The 17,709-nt window shown below is 35.1% G+C and overlaps 1 protein-coding gene across 1 annotated transcript in view; it reads left to right on the top strand.

Annotated features, from left to right (window-relative positions):
• LOC111151585 (BRCA1 interacting protein C-terminal helicase 1) overlaps positions 1-17,709 on the top strand; it is a 181,593-nt gene that overhangs the window by 127,416 nt on the left and 36,468 nt on the right. Inside the window, 2 exon segments of the mRNA XM_022509662.1 lie at positions 2,755-2,914; positions 3,898-4,019. Coding sequence (XP_022365370.1) covers positions 2,755-2,914; positions 3,898-4,019 — 282 coding nt within the window.

Raw genomic sequence — 17,709 nt, 5'->3', positions numbered from 1 at the left:
GGGTCATGATCCCAGGGTCCTGGGATCGAGCCCCACGTCGGGCTCTCTGCTCCGCAGGGAGCCTGCTTCCTCCCCTCTCTCTCTCTGCCTGCCTCTCTGCCTACTTGTGATATCTCTCTCTCTGTCAAATAAATAAAAAAATTAAAAAAAAATAAATTACCACAGACTTTGTAGTTTTTTTTTTTTTTAAAGATTTTATGTATTTATTTGACAGATAGAGATCGCAAGTAGAGCAGAGTGCCCGATGCGGGGCTCGATCCCAGGACCTGGGATCATGACCTGAGCCAAAGGCAGAGGCTTTAACCCACTGAGCCACCCAGGCGCCCCGACTTTGTAGTTTATAAACAACAAAAATTTATTTCTCACAGTGCTAGAGGCTGGGAGAGCCAAGATCAGGTTGGATGAGAGCCCTCTTCCTGTTTGGTAGGCACGGTCTTCTGGCTGTGTCTCATAAGACGGGGATCCCTTTTATAAGAGCACTCATCTGTGGGGATCCCTTTTATAAGAGTACTCATTTCATTCATGAAAGCTCCATGCTCATGACCTAATCACCTCCCAAAGGGCCTATTTCATGATACTATCATCTTTGGGGATTTGGAGTTCAACACATGTGTTTTGAGGGAACATAAACATTTACACCATAGTAGTGATAAAAATTTTTATCTTATGATCTTACTAAATTTATTTCTGAAAATAGATAAGGGTGATGGGGTGCCTGGGTTGTTTAGTCGTTTAAATGTGGGACTCTTGATTTCTCCTCAGGTCACCATCTCAGGGTCCTGGGATCAGCCCCTGTCAGGCTCTGAGCTCAGCAGGGAGTCTGCTTCTCTCCTTCTCTTTCTCTTTTTGCCTGCCCATGTGCATGTTTTCTCTCTCTCTCTCAAATAAATAAAATCTCTATAATAAAATAGATAAGGGTGAAATTCTGAGGAAATAAACCATCTTATAAAATTTAGTTTCTGTTTTCTAGAAAATTTGTGGTAATGCCCTGTTGCTTGCCTACATTATAATAATTGGTCCATACTGCAGAGAACTCTGCATAGAACAAGTGGGTAAACAGGTCAATTTAAATCATAATAATTTTTAGTACTGGCTTTTGTCTTTTTATTTCAGCTCTTATGTTTATTGTTAACTTCTACTTCCTTTGCATTTACCATTTGATTTTCTTGCTTCTTAAAAAGAATGCTTCAATGTAGTATATATATACAGTGGAATACAATGCAGCCATCAAAATAAATGAAATCTTGCCATTTGCAATGACGTGGATGGAACTAGAGGGTATTATGCTTAAGGAAATAAGTCAATCGGAGAAAGACAACTATCATATGATCTCCCTGATATGAGGAAGTGAAGATGCAACATGGGGGGTTTGGGGGGTAGGAAAAGAATAAATGAAACAAGATGGGATCGGGAGGGAGACAAACCATAAGAGACTCATAATCTTGCAAAACAAACTGAGGGTTGCTGGGGGGAGGGGTGTCGGGAGAGGGTGGTGGGGTATGGACATTGCGGGGTGGGGGTATGCTGTGGTGAGTGCTGTGAAGTGTGTAAACCTGGCGATTCACACACCTGTACCCCTGGGGCTAAAAATACATTATATGTTTATATAAAAAATAAAAAAAGAATGCTTCATTTAATTTCATGTTTTTAAAATAAATACATCTTAAACTATAAGTATATATCTAACTATTGCCTTTACTGAATCCCTTATTTTGAATTGTGGGTGCTTTTCTTATCATTAATATCTAAAGATTTCCTGAATTCTGCATTTTTTCTCTTTTAACTATATGGTGTTTGTCTTTTCTAGCTTTATTGAGATTAATTGACATATAACCCATGTGTTCTTTAAGAATATAATCAGTGTCCAGTTTGTTTGCTGGGTTTTTTTTTTTTACCCCACTAACTCTATATTTTTTTTAATCTAAAGTTACATTGTTATTAGACTCTGGTTAATCTGATATTCTTTGAAATTTATTGGAAGTCCTTTTATAATATAGCACATGGTTATTTTTATAAATGTGCTCTTGTGCTTGTATATTTTCTACCTGTTAGCTACCTGAGTCTGTTTATATATTTATTTGATTCAATTTAATCGGTGATGATCAAATTTTTAAATGGCTTAACTACCTATGGACTAGGTAAAATGATCTTAAAGAATCTTCACTAAAGAATCTTTAGTTGAGGTTCCTAGGTGGCCCAGTCTGTTAGGTGTCTGACTCTTGATCTCAGCTCAGGTCTTGATTTCAGTGTTGTGAGTTCAAGCCCTGCATTGGGTTCCACTCTGGGCATGGAGCCTCCTTCAAAAAAAAAAAAAAAAAAAAAAAAAGGAAGCTTTAGGTGAGGATATTAAGGAATTTCACTTTGGGTTTAAAGAGATAAATTAAAATTTATCAACTTTGACAGAAGTCTTTTTTTTCTGCTTTTGAAATCCCAAGATAGTGATCATAGAAGTAGTAGTAGCAAAAGCAGCAATAGCAGCAGTAATTTAGTAGTAATAGAAATGGTGGCACTTAACTTTTATGGAGCTCTTACTATCTACCAGGCATTATCATTCAGAGCTATCTAAATTAGTTAATGAATTTAACCCAGTAGTGACTCTATGACATATTCTTGTTTTTCTCATTTTATAGATGAGAAAAGTAAAATGAAGAAAGGTTAATTTGCTTGCCATAGTCACATTCTCTTTCAACAAACCAAGGTAAGTTTGTTCATTTGGACACAAAACAAGTTCATTTTTTTCTTTCTCCTTTTCAGTTATTAGAAAAGTTAAAAGAACGTTGGCTCTACACTGGTTTATGGCATAATCTAGAGTTGGTGAAGACAGTCATTGTAGAACCTCAAGGAGGAGAAAAAACTGATTTTGATGAATTACTGCAGGTGTACTATGATGCAATCAAGTACAAAGGCGAGAAAGGTAAATGGAAATTATTTGATGGTCAATGAAACAATGTTTTTATCATAAAGTAAGAAGTTGATGCTGTCAGAATTTTATGTTATCTTTTTTTATGAATTGCACTTAATAGAAAAATTATACTTTATAATCTGGTTGAGAAGAAAATAAGGTGAAAAGATTCTGTTATTTGGAGCTGTTCTCCTATGAATATTTTCATTTGGAGATGCCAGTTCAACTTTAAGAAACAGCATATATTTAGGTAAAGAAGACATTTAGTATAGTCTTCCTTACACTACCTAAAATGTTTTGTGAAAGAGGGTGGACAGAGAATGCATAAATATCTTCCTTACTAGCCAGACGAACCCTACACTTTGATGCAAGTAATGTTCTTTATGCTTACATTCCATTACACAAGATGAATTTGAGATTTCAAAACACAGCTGAAGGCTCGATTTCAAATTTAGCAGATGTCCATAAAAAAGTTTGACAGGAAGAGCTGATAGTAATAACTTATGAACAGTGTACCATCTTAAAGATGCTATAACATAATTGTCAATATTGTCAGCGTGATAATATTATACACAGTGTTTTATAGGTTTTAAATGTTTTCCAATATAATATTAGATTCAATGTGATATATAGTACAAACTAGAATTGTTTAAATAATTCTGAAAACATTACATTCTGGTGGTAAAAGTAGTGATTGCAATTTCACTCTTTCAAAGATAAAACAGTGCCTGATTGCTTAGTTCATCTGCAAGTTAATAATACTCTGATATGGCTTTTCTGTGTATGTTATCTGGGAATACACAGTTTGTAGATTTATTTGGTACCAGAAATGTAATTTTGTGTCCATTTTAAAACTTTATCTCATCATAGTTTTTTATTTTGATTCTTTTAAAGTTGCTATTATTACTTAATTAGATCTTTTCAAAATGACAACAATAAGCAGCTTTGGGGAATTTTGGGTGTGCTTTTTAAAACTTTATTTTTTGTTGCTTAAGATGGAGCCCTCTTGGTAGCAGTTTGTCGTGGTAAAGTGAGCGAGGGTCTGGATTTCTCAGATGACAATGCCCGTGCTGTCATAACAATAGGGATTCCTTTTCCAAACGTGAAAGATCTACAGGTAGGCCAGCAAACCTTAAGTTTTGTTTATCACAGAAATTATTGATTTTAAGTTTTTATTTAAGTTCCATTTAGTTAATGTACAGTGTAATATTAGTTTCAGGTGCTGAAGTTCTTGAATATTATGTAAAGTTAATTATATTTTTTTTGTATCCTCAGATATTTTAATGCTTTGGTGACTCAGAATGAGTGAGAAAGGTTTAGTAGACATGGATTTATTTTATTTTTTTTAAACCTTTAGTGATTTATCATTTGATTTATTTTTAATCTTTTTTTAAAGATTTTATTTATTTGACAGAGAGACACAGTGTGAGAGGGAACACAAGTAGGGGGAGTGGGAGAGGGAGTAACAGGCTTCCTGCTGAGCAGGGAACCTGACATGGGGGTCAATCACAGGACCCTAGAATCACGACCTGAGCTGAAGGCAGATGCTTAAGACTGAGCCACCCAGGTGCCCAGATTTATTTTATTTTTAACTTACATTGTCTTTTGCTCAATAAGAGTGATTTTCAAAGTGATCCAAGACCAGGAGTATCAATCAGTATCACCCAGGAACTTGATAGAAATACACATTTTCTAGGCTCCATCCAGACCAACTGAATCAGAAGTTGTGGAGGTGGAGCCCAGCAATTTGTGTTTTATAAAGCTCTTAGTCATAGACTTACAAGGGTCCCCCAGAGAATTCTAGAATTCTAGGGCTCTTTCTTTATTTCCCTTCTCTCAATACCGTACACGGCCCTGCTAATTTCAGTGATTTTAGCTGCTCCAAAATCTGACATCTTGCACCGCAGCTCGGCAGAACAACCATACTCTGCTTGTACTTCAGTGTTCTAGATACAATTGTCAGGAAATTAGATGTAGGAAAAGAGCTGAGAATCATGGAGTTCACCTAATGGATTTCCCTTATCTCTGAGATTATGGTCTTATGCAATGGGAGGGACATTCCCAAACCAGTTTTTCTATCTTGGCCAAAAACAGGAGTTTTGCTTCATTATCACTAATTGTTTACTAAACATATTTGAAAAATTATCTGTAGCAATAATTTGAAGCCTAAGGTGATGTTATTTTCCATCAGAAAGGATTTTCTTTTATTTCCTACTGGAATTTGAAGGTGCCAGCAATCTGAGACCAAGACTTAAGGTTTTCTGGCCATTTAGCTGACTAGAATGAGTATAATTTATATCCCTCCTCCTAGGATACAACCCGTTAAGGTCTCATACCAAAGCAAGAATTCTTTCCCCGGACAGTTATCTTATTTATTGTTAATACTTTAGTAGACACTGTAAATTATATAATATTAACAGTAATAAATAGTATTTCTCTGGTTAGCTCCTACTCTTCCCTAAGCTCTAGATCTCTTCAAAATTTCTGAAAGTCCTCAGGAGGTATCTAATCCTTTCAGGGTGCACTGACTTTGGTGGCTTCCACTACCTTTCTTCAGCCACTGGGGCTCCCGTTGAGAGTGCTGATGACCATGCCCAGGGCTCCTATTCTGAAATGAGTAATACTGCTTCTCACTATAGCTACTGATGAAATAGTTGACATCTACTCAAGAAAACTGTTACGTTTTCTTTCTTACTTTGCGGCTTGTGTTGCCACATTCCACTGAAGCTGAGGGCTGCTGATGGCACTGCTATTGTCGGTGTTACTGTCTCTCTTTGATGTCTTATCATTTTACCTGGGGCCTGTATCATTGCACTAATGCTCTTTTGTTAGAGTGGAGAAAATCCCTTTCCCTTCTTTGTACCACACATTCTCCCAATGTCTTAAATATATTTATAGTTTCCCTAAAACTAGCTCCTTCAATTTATGCTTATATCTTCTCTTTTTCTTGGACCTATATAGGAGTCCTTGAGGACCACAGAAGGAGATAACTTTTTGGCTAATAATATGTTGTACTAAATATTATACTCACAAAATAGCAAGGCCTGAAAAGAATCATTCACATAAAACTCATAATAGTGATTACACCTGAGAAGAGAAAGGAATGGTATTGGAGTGGTTATCAAATGGGACTTTAACTTTTTCTATAGTATTTGTTTTAGTAGAAGACAAATTTTAAGAGAATGTGGTGAGAATAAAGATATTTACTATGTCATTCTTTGAAAAAAATTAAATCTAAATAAAATGTTACTTGTGAAGAAAAAAATTGCATTTACCTTCTACTTTCTCTGCCCTCACTCCCAGCAACTGTGATTATGGGCATTGTTATTGCACTAGTGTTGAGATCGTAATTCTCTCTTTCCTCAGAATTAGTTCTTCTCAGGCACCTTCTCATACCATCATACAAAAGACTCAGAGATGACCTGCTCTGACATTCCTCAGTAATGGTCTTGCTTGTCACAGTTCTGCTTATCTGAATTGTAATGGCTGTAGTTATATAAAACAGCAGAACAACAGAAGCTCCAATGAGATCTGGGTGCAGAGGAGGAGGGTGGTTCTAAAGAAGTTTCCCTAGTGGTTTGTGAAAGGGGTGAGTAGAGTAGACCCAAAAGTAGGCCAAACTGCAGGGACAAGGGACAGATAAAGAGGAAAATTCTTCATTGGCAATATCAGATGTAAGAGAAATATATTTCCTGTTGCCTTATGTCTAGATCAACTCTTCCTGTGAAACAAACAATTGTAAAATATAGTGGATTAAAACAATAATCATTTATTATGAATCACATATCAGTTGGTGGGGAGTAGTAGCTGGGTGGTAGATGATCTGAGCTGGGCCTGAGTGAGCAGCTCTGCTGACTGGGCTTAGTCACCGTGCTATAGTTTCACCAATGTAGGTTTGGCCTAGTTGGGTCAGCTCTGCTTTGCATGTATCTCATCCTTTGTATACCAGCAGACTAGCCAGAACATGTTACCATGTTTTATACTTTGTCAGAGATATAAGAGGGCAGGCTTGATTGAGCAAGCACTTTCTGAACGCCTATTTATATCATATCTACTAACCTATTGCCCAAAGCATGTCATATGCCTAAGTCCAAAGTCAGGAGCAATAGGAGAGGTGTGGGTATTTTCTACGAAACGTGGAAAAGGATTTAGAGACGAGGCTCTAAAAAGGAGTTTTGCCTTTTTTTCGTAACTTAAAGGATATTTGCAAGGCATCCATTCGAAAGACTGACATTTATAAGCTTTTAAGAGTATAGGTATATAATTTTTATAATAATCAGGAAGGCCTTTTATTATTTGGAAATGACTAGAATATAGCCATCAATATCCGAAATATCTGAATATCTGAAATAAATCAGAGTACTATTATGGCTGATTTCTTAAGATTCATAAATGATACAATAAATTATTGAAAGTATTTATTTGGAATAAAAAAGAAATAAAAATAGAAATCAAATTTATAAATATGCTATATTTATTTATATATTAATTATGAATGTAAATTAACATAGAAATAGAAAAGTTTGATGATTAAGTCCACTTTATTTTTTTGTTTTTGCCTGTGCTTTTGCTGTCATATTTAGGAAACTATTGCCAAATCCAGGCCATGCAGATTTGAACATTTTCTTCGAAAACTCATAGTTGGAGCTCTGAAATGTAGATATTTGGTTCAATTTTGAGTAAATTTTTGTATATGATATAAAATAAGGGTCTAACTTCCTTGTATCTGAAATGAGTCTCTTGTTCACACCGTATAGTTAGATCATGTTTTTTTTAATTCATTTAGCCGAATTCTGCCTTTCAGCTGGAGAGTTTAATCTATTTACAAAGTAGTTACTGATAAGGAGGGACTTGGTTCTACTATTCAGCTGTTTTCTGTGCTTTGTGTTCCTCAGTTGCTTCATTATTACCCTGTTTTGTATCTAGTTGTTTTTTCTTTCTTTTTTTTTTTTTTAAGATTTTATTTATTTATTTGACAGACAGAGATCACAAGTAGGCAGAGAGTCAGGCAGAGAGAGGGGGGAAGCAGGCTCTCTGCTGAGCAGAGAGCCTGGTGCGGGGCTTGATTCCAGTACCCTGAGATCATGCCTGAGCCGAAGGCAGAGGCTTTAACCCACTGAGCCACCCAGGCGCCCCTCTAGTTGTTTTTTCATTGAGTACTATTTTGATCCCCTTTGACCCCCATTTTTTAGTTATTTTCTTAATATTTACTGGGGATTACAAGTAACATCCTTAATATCTGTCCTTCCTTTCTTTTATTTTACTGTCTGGATTGCAATTTTTATACATTGTATGCCCGTTAACATAATTTATGATTATTTTTTTATACATTTACCTTTTAAATCATGTAGAAAAAAAAGAATTACAAACTAAAAGTAATAATAATACTGGCTTTATATTTACCTACATAGTCCTCTTTACCAGTGTCCTTTATTACTTCCTAAAGCATATACCATACTCCCCTCCTCATATTTTAGTGCTTATAAATATGTTTTATAATGTGTTACATGATGTATGTCAAGGATTAGGATAATTTCTTTGTGTTTCTATAAAATAATGCCTTGCAATGTAGTAGGTATTCAATAAATGTTGATTTTTTAAAATAAAAATGTTGATTTAATTAATGACTAAATATAAACCTATTAACGTAATATTGCCATACTCTTGTTTTCTGTAAAATGAGATGAAGAACTAAATGATTTCTGTAAATGGCTCTTCCAAAACTGAAACAGTTCTTCAGATTACTGGACTACAAATTAGGATTTGATAGGTTTTTTTTTTAATGTTAATACTTAGTCTGTCATACGAAAATAAGTAGAAGTTATTTATATTGAAAACCTTAAATATTCTAGCTTTTGGAAATAAAACCATCTGTTTCTACATTGTTTTCTCTTTTGTTTCATTTGAATTCATATTTGAAGGTTAAGATCAGTGTCAGAGTTAGAAAAGTGATCTGAATGGGAGAAAAGAGCAATGGCATTAATTTTATGATACTAAAAGTTTTTTCTTAAATTTGAGACACAGATTATGGAAGTAAAAAATTAATACAGTTTAAAATACTGACTTAAGACTCTTATAGTCTCAGTTGCAGAGTTTGGCTTTTAGAGAAGCAGGAAAATGTATGTTAGAGCCAAAAATATGACTTCTTTGGCTGTGACCAGGATTTCCTCTTCCCACCTTGGGGACTAGAAAGTAGAGGTAGGAAAATTTCATTTTGGAGCCAAGTGTGACTTGTTTAGTTCAAGTCATAATTTATTGCACACACCTCAGGGACCTGAAAATAAAGAAACCCACTATGAAATGTTGATAATGGGCCACTCTGAAGGGCAAGCATTAAGCTAACTTTCCCGGTGAGGATTTTTTTTCACTTCCACCTTTCCCAGATGCTTCTGATCATTCTATAAGGACATACTTAATCGTGTAATAGTTAAAAAAGAAAACTTTCTGTGCACTAAACCATAGTATTTGAAAGAGAGGAAAATGAAGCAAGACCTTTATGTGATTAGATGTTGGTGAAAAAATATAACTAAAAGTTGTTTTCTTTTAATGCAATTAAGTCACAGTATAACAAGGCTCCCATTTAATGGATATCTAAAGCAAATCCTTTGACTAATTAGTATGATCTAAAAACTACAAAAGCCTTCAACTTTATAATTCAGGCATCTACATCTCAAATTGGCATGGTCATAGTTTATGAAATATTAAAAGGTACAATATTTAGATTTTTAAATTGCATCTTATTTATATTCCCTAGCATAGTTTGATAGTATATAGAAATATTTTCTTTTCATGAGTGTTGTACCTTTACTCCCCTGTGGAAAATTCATAAAAATGGCAAATAGCTAAAAATTTTTGTACTTTAAAGATGCTCAGGTGGTATGTTAGATTTTTATAATTGGTTTCATAAAATTTGATGATAATATTCAATAACAAGTGCTCTTACAGTGATTAAAATAACAAGATAATAAATTTTATTTTTTGTGTTATTTTTCTTTATTAATATAGTATGTTGAGTTACTAAAATAGATTTTATTTGGAAACTTTAAAATTCAGAGGGTGATCTGGTTATCTTAGTATTGACATACAATAACTACTATTTTTTTGTTGTTTAGGAAACTTCTCTTAGCTTTGAAGGTACTGAGCTATTTGAGTATATTTAATCAATTTTGGAAAATTACATTCATGATTGAAAAATACAAGCATGTTAAATTATGTTATTGACTTAAAACAGATATATATAAATTTATAGCCTTCTCATGCATTCTTGATGTTTAATAAATTTCAGGGAAGGGCTGTTATCTTTGCTTACCCCAGAAGATAACAACATTAATAAAATAGAATGCACATTAAACCGCATTCAGCCAGTGTTTTTAAGTGTCAAAATATTATTACATGATAGCCATATATGAATTCTTAAATCTGACATTTCTTTTTAAGGAGAATGGTGTTGATTTTCCATTATTCTTATTTTGACAGCAGCGTGTATATTCATCAGTAGATAAATGAAGGCAGAATGTAAGGGGCTATAGTATATCAAGACAAACTTGATTTCAGAAACCATTCTTAGTAATTTTAAGTAGACTTATATATTCCTTTTGTATCACTTTCATTATTGTGTTGATGGTCTTGAGTATTGTAGCGTTCATTCATTCATTCATTCATATAATAAGCTTTTACTAAGAGCCTAACTTGTACTAAATATAGTAGGTACAAAAATGAACATGATGCTGTCTCTACACTACTGAAGTCTGTAATTTAGTAAAGGACCTGAATGTGTAACAGAATGTTTTGGTGGGATTGAATCTGGGTATTCAGATGCTTAGAGAAAGTGAAATTGAGCAGCACTTTTCACCTGTCATCCAGATATCCATTTACTTTGATTTGCCTAAAATAGATGAAGGAGGCATCTCTTATCTACAAAGAGATGGAAACGTAAAAACATTTGATAAGGTGGATTGGCCTCATCAAAGGCCAGATTACAAGACTATTCAGATTATTAAGACTATTCAGGATAATGAAACAACCATCTTTTGAATAACTGCCTCAAGTACCAAGTACTTTAATAGACTGGTGATGCAGTGATCCACTACACAGGTTATAGTCCCTTGTGTCATGGAATTTACAGTTTAGCAAGGAAGAGTGACATAGAAGTAATAAACAGTTGATTACAGTTGTGATAAAGGCTATAAGAAAAAGTCACAAGAACTATGAGAATGTATAACAGGATCCTGACCTGGTCTTTGGGGGTAAAGGAAGACTTCCTGAGGAAGTGCTATTTAAGCTGACACGGGAAAGAAGGCTAGGCGTTATATAGGTGAGCAGAATGGTTAAGAATATTCTTAACAGAGAGAGTAGACTATGCTAAGGCCCTAAAGGTATGAAAGAAGATAAGCAGTTTCTAGGAATTGAAAGAAACTGAGTTAGAAAGTGAGTTGGGGAGAATGGCATGTGAATAGAGGCTGGGAGAGGTATTAAGGAGCCAAATCATTTAGAACCCTGTATGCCATTTTAAAGATTTGAGACTATTCTAAGCCAAGGGAAATTCTAAGCTATCCTGTGGGAAACCAGATCCGGGAATAGGGCCTGAGGTCAGAGTGTGGTTGAGTTCTAGTTATAGTGTAGCATCTGATACAGAAACCCACCTGGATCTAGCTCCGATAATAACATGTGGTTACCCAGGGGAAATGGCTGTATATATAAACTTAAGGGGCTGTAATACTAAACTCCCAACATTTAGGAGTCCAGCAACTTGCTGTTGGAAGCACTTAGGCCAAAGCACAGATATGGAAGAAAAACCATGTCACCTCTGAAGGTCTAGAATGAGTTGTTACTTAAACATTTTTTTCCTCCTCAGTACACTTCTTTCCCCCAGCTTTTTAAACAAAAGTTAGTTTGGCCAAAGTATTATTAAAGTAGTTTGTAAGTTTATCTTGAAATAATAAAATTAAAATCTAGTTTAAATCTAATTATGCCATCTAGGTTGACAATTTGTAATTTGATTTGACAGTGAAAACTGAGATAACCAAACCTTTGCTCTCATCCCTTCTGAGAAACAAATATAAAAACATTAAAATAAATGGCTGAGGTATTTTTAATTCTTAAATTTAAAAAAATTCCCATATTTCTTAAAGGAATGTTTTGGGATCGGGAGAGGAAACATTTAAAAATCACAAAATTTTAAGCAAGTTTCATGAACCTTTTTCCTTCTTTTTCTCCTAGTAGTCATGTCATTCTCTTTCCATGGTTGGGGGGGAGCCATGCCTAACTATGGCTACAAATAAAACCTTTGGATATTTAATAAAAAAGAACTTTTGGTTTATGAAAATTTTTATAATTATTTTCTTGTGTTCATCTTGTTTTAGGCAAAAATAAGAACTTTATTGACCTTTGTATTTTACTTTTGTTCCTATAGTAGATTCAAGGCTTTAAAAGTGAAATTATCACCCTGGGGATTCATAAGGTTGATTGACATAGAACTTCTGTTGTTCCAGAGCATAATCAGGAGCACTACCTCAAGGGAAGTGGTGGAATTGATCCTTAACTTCTCTGAAAATAACTTTGTTTTTTTCTTCAGATATAATTTTTTTAAAAAGATTTTATTTATTTATTTGACAGAGATAACAAGTAGGCAGAGAGGCAGGCGGTGGAGGGGGGGGGAAGCAGACTCCCTGCTGAGCAGAGAGCTGGGTGTGGGCCTCGATCCCAGGACCCTGAGATCATGACCTGAGCTGAAGGCAGAGGCTTAACCCATTGAGCCACCCAGGTGCCCCCAGAGTAGAATTTTTTATAGTGAATTTTACCCTTTTTATTTATATTTACTTAGTCAAATCCCCTTAAAGTCTACAGGGTACAGATATGTAGGTGGGCCTCAGGTGAGTATGTTACTTGATATTTCTCCAGCTATAAAGCCTTAAGGTCTCAGATAACATAAACTGTAGTAGACAGCACTGTTTATTTAGTGTGTTTACATGTCAATCTTTTCTATAATTCTTTTTCTTTTTTTTTTTTTTTAAGATTTTATTTATTTACTTGACAGAGAGAGATCACAAGTAGGCAGACAGGCAGGCAGAGAGAGAGGGGGAAGCAGGCTCTCTGCTGAGCAGAGAGCCTGATGCGGGGCTAGATCCCAGGACCCTGAGATCATGATCTGAGCCAAAGGCAGAGGGTTAACCCACTGAGCTACCCAGGTGCCCCTCTGCATTTTTTTAAATTATTTTTTACCAAGTTGAAAAAATTGAAGAAAGCTTTTACAAAGGCAAAATTTATACAAAATATAGTACATAGTTTATTATATTAACAGTTTCTTGGATTCTGCCCCACTCCCAGCCCCTGCTTCTGAGAGGCTGTGACTTTCACTTTTTTTAGCTATTTTATCTGGTATTTACTGCCATATTTATCTTTATTTAATCAATTTTAAATCTGTTTACTTCCTGTACAAGATAAAAATTTTAGCTCACTATACCTTTCCCTTCTTTTTCTTCCTAATGTAGTTATATCACATTTCAAAAATTAAACCCATAATCAGTATACAAATCATGATCAGGGTGCCTGGGTGGCTCAGTCAGTTAAGTGTTTGCCTTCGGCTCAGGTCATGATTCCAGAATCCTGGGATTGAGCCCCAAGTCTGGTTCCTGCTCAACGGAAGACTCCTTCTCCCTCTCCTCCCAGGTCGTGCTGTCTCTATCTCTGTCTCTCTCTCTCTCTCTCAAAAGAATAAATAAAATCTTCAAAAAATATTAAATCATGACTATGAAAATACTGTTCACTGTGGTCAAATGATTTCCTTCCTTGCTTGAACTTTTAATCTTCCCATTAATAACGCCCTCTGCTCTTTTTTCCTTTTTAAAAGATCCCCCACCTTTTTTAAAGATTTTATTTATTTATTTATTAGGAGAACACGGGGTGGGGACAGAGGGACAGAAGGAAAGGGAGAAGCAAACTTCCTGCTGAGCTGGGAAACCTTTGTGGGGCTCTATTCCAGGACCCTGGGATCAAGACCTGAGCCCAAGGCAGACGCTTAACCAACTGAGCCACCAGGTACCCCTCCTTTTTACAAAGATCTTTAATCTTCTGTCACCCTTCAGTGAATCTTTATAGCACCTCTCAATACAATTACCTATTCACCTGTCAGATAATAGGTCAGTCCTTTTTTTTTCTTTTTTTAACCCCTGAAGACATTGCTTCTCGAGCCTCTTGACCTTCTACTTCAATCAGGACCAAGTTTTTCTTTAACCCCCTTAACTGTCAAAATTCTGAGATTTCCCTTTACTGTCATCCTAGGAATTTGATTTGCCTGTCTTCTGTGTTGGATCCCAAGTTTCCTGGGTCTCAAATCTTCCTCCTGTTTCTTGTTTACTGTTTCATCTTCATAGTACACATCCTCCAGCAGTTTACCTATACATTCATTTCCTGAACTTTTTTTGGATTCCTTTTGGCCAAACTGGCTTATTTCCCTTCAGTAGCTCTGTGGGTACTTTGGTTTGAACTTTCACCTCTCTGCTTAGTCATAAACCATTTGTCCCTCTGCTTTTCACATTCATGTATTGGGTTTTGAGGTTGCAAATTTCTCTTAGTTTAAATGAAGATGAAGACTGTGTTTTTCTTATTTGTCTTTTAAGTTTGGGGCAGGTTTTGAGAGGCAAGGAAAGAGGAAATGTCTTTTTTCCTTTCTGAAACTAGAAGTCTTCATTACTTTCTAAGATGAAGTATGAGATTTTAAAATGCTATGTTCCTATATGTCTTATTCCCACACTCACACATTCACATTTGAGAAGCTCTAAATCAAATATTCCTAACAAAAATATTGTAAAGATAGAAAGCAGTAACTTTTAAATCAAGCATATACTTACTGTTTAAAAGATAAATTTGGACATAATAAAAATCTAGATGGAGAAAGTATCAGAATTCATTTATTGGGCTATGGAGATAATAAATAGTTTTAAATATATTTCAGTATTTTTCAGTACTTATGTAATCTTTTTGTTATGTGCACACTTTCTCTTGACCATGTTTGTTTTTAAATGTCACAGTGTTTAATCATGTGAAATTTAAGTCGTGAAAATTGAGTCTGAGCCTTCTCTTACTGTGTTTACTTTCTATTTTCTATGCCTGCCATTGCCACCAAACTTTTATGCAACACTCCCACCCCCACCCCAAAGTGCTTAGTGTTGCATTTTCTAACATCCACAAGCCTCCTGCGTGAGAGATCTTGCCTTCTTCCAGAGTTATACGAGAGTATGTACAGGTCTCTGCCACTTGCTGAATGCAGCACTATTCATTCCCCTTAAAAAAGTCTCTTGAGGGGCGCCTGGGTCGCTCAGTTGGTTAAACGACTTCCTTCAGCTCAAGTTGTCGTGATCCTGGAGTCCCAGGATTGAGTTCTGCATCGGACTCCCTGTTCTTCAGGCAGTCTGCTTCTCCTTCTGACCTTCCCCCCACCCTCGTGCTGACTGTCTCTCTCTCTCTACCCTCCTCTCTCATTCTCACTCACAAATAAATAAATAAATAAATATTTGAAAAAAGTCTCTTGATATTAGCTCATTCCTTTAAGAGCCTGGGATTCCAGTTATAGCCCCACATTGCTTTCTTATGTATGATAATATTTCATTATGTTTACCGTTACTGCTAGAAGGGTTTATTCATAGTTATTCTGCTCTCCTATGTGACTTTAACAAGGGAAGCTCTGGATTATCAGATATGTGAATGAGATACTATTCAGACTAATAAAGAACCTGTCATGTACTCATTCCATAGATTACACCACTAACGTGTTTTATATAGTTCACATACAGCTAATGGGTTGCACAATGATAAAAAAAATTATGAAGGATATTAAAAAGTGCTAATTTGTCAGAAAATTTAAGATCATTTGCAGAAATTATTTATCAAAAATTGTTTCAAAACTGAATACTGTTCTTTGTCCTGCCAATGTATGTATTTTCATTGATATTAATGAAAAAGTAGCCATTCACAAACTGAAGAAACTTACTTTATGTTACCTAAAACGATGTGCCTGTATATTGAGTAGAATCAGTTAAGTGCCTTCATAGGAAGTTGATCCAGTTGTTAAAACCCTGATTTGAGGTGAACGGCCTAAGAGATTGCCTATATTGGCTAGATGGCCCGCATTGTCTCTGTCAGTCCTGTGGTTTTCATATGCATGAAACAATATAGTATGACAAAATGTAAAGCCCACCCAAACCTACTTTGGGTTTTAGAAACATGGGATAGGTAGTGACTCCAGCCCACTTACCTCCACTATATGATACTTTACTGTTTTGTGCTAATTGTCATTTATTTCTTCAACATCTGTGTGAGGTAAGGTTGGCAGGAATTATTTTCTTCCACTTACAAAGGAAGAAACTGAGAAAGAAAACTAAATTGAGGGAGTACTGGTGACTTGCCCAAGGTCAAACAACTAGTTAGTGTCAAAGCCTTGAATCCAAGCTGGGTACTTTTACCTCCCTCCGTCAAAACGTACTATAGCATGAATATATATGTGTATATATATATATGTATATACATACATACATATATATAATTTATATTTATATATATAAATCTTTATCTGGAGATGATAATTGAAGCATTTTCAGGTTTACCTAGACAATATTTTGTTATGGGTAGCCTAATTAAATTGCCACAAAGCTTACTATTCTTTTTTAAAAAATGTTTAACTTTGCCCTTTATAGAATAAGCATATTCGATTTAAGGTGTCTTGCATGCTTAAAGTAGTTTCTTTTTTTTCTTTTAATAGAAAAATATTAATTTCTGCTTTTTTTTTCTGAACTCATTTTCTTATCTTGATAAATTATTTTCTTAAAAACTCCAAAGATCTAATATTCCATACTGACAGAATGTTTTTGCATTATTACCTAAAGCATTTATTTAGGATTTTTTTTTTTTTTAAGATTTTATTTACTTAAGAGAGAGAGTGTATGAGCAGGGGGGAGGGGCTGAAGAAGAGGGAGAAGGAGACTGCCTACTGAGCAGAGAGCCAACATGGGGCTCCATCCCAGGATCCTGGGATAATGACCTGAGCTGAAGGCAGATGCTTAACAGACTGGGTCACCCAGGCACCCTCAGGATTATTTAAATGTTACTGAGTTACCAATAAACTATTCTGGATAGTAGCTAAATTATTATAACCAATTAAGGTAAAATATGTTGAATATATTGAGAATAAGAGATGCCAGGTCTGATGAAAATGTATTTTTTTTCTTATATTTGAAATTTCTAGGCTATTTTTTTCAGCAATGACAATTTATAACAGAGTTTAATACAGATTTTCTCTGTAGGAAATATGTTACCCAAAGCAGCCTTAAAACATATGTGAAATAAATTATGTTACTGTTACTATGTCTGTTACTATGTCCTGATTATTATTTCTGGTAGATTATTGTGGTCAGTTCCTAATGTAACAAGAAAAGTAAGTAATAATTGAAAACCATCTCGTGTGTGTGTGTGTGTGTGTGTGTGTGTGTGTGTGTGTGTGTGTGTGTGTTTTGTTTTAAACTTTAAAAGGGAGCCTGGCTGCTTAAGTCTTGGCAGAAACCCATTTTTCCCCATTTAAGAAAATATATATACTATATTTGGTTAACTTGGTGTTTAGAAATCTTGAAAATATGCCAGATGAAATAAAACCAGCTATATTCCTTTTATCTGGCTAAATTATTTTACATACAAGATCTTATGCTGAGTTTAGAACTCTAACCATTGGAATTTATATTGTGATACTCTGATAAAAGTGTTTATACTGTGATGATATAGAGCAGTAAATGTCTCTAGTGAAGTCTCTGTCTTCCAGA

This window comes from Enhydra lutris, unplaced genomic scaffold, assembly GCF_002288905.1.
Source record: "Enhydra lutris kenyoni isolate GAN:26980312 unplaced genomic scaffold, ASM228890v2 scaffoldscaffold26, whole genome shotgun sequence".
Taxonomy (NCBI): Eukaryota; Metazoa; Chordata; class Mammalia; order Carnivora; family Mustelidae; genus Enhydra; species Enhydra lutris.
The sequence above is the reverse complement of the archived record's forward strand: the minus strand, read 5'-3'. Positions and strand labels throughout refer to the sequence as shown.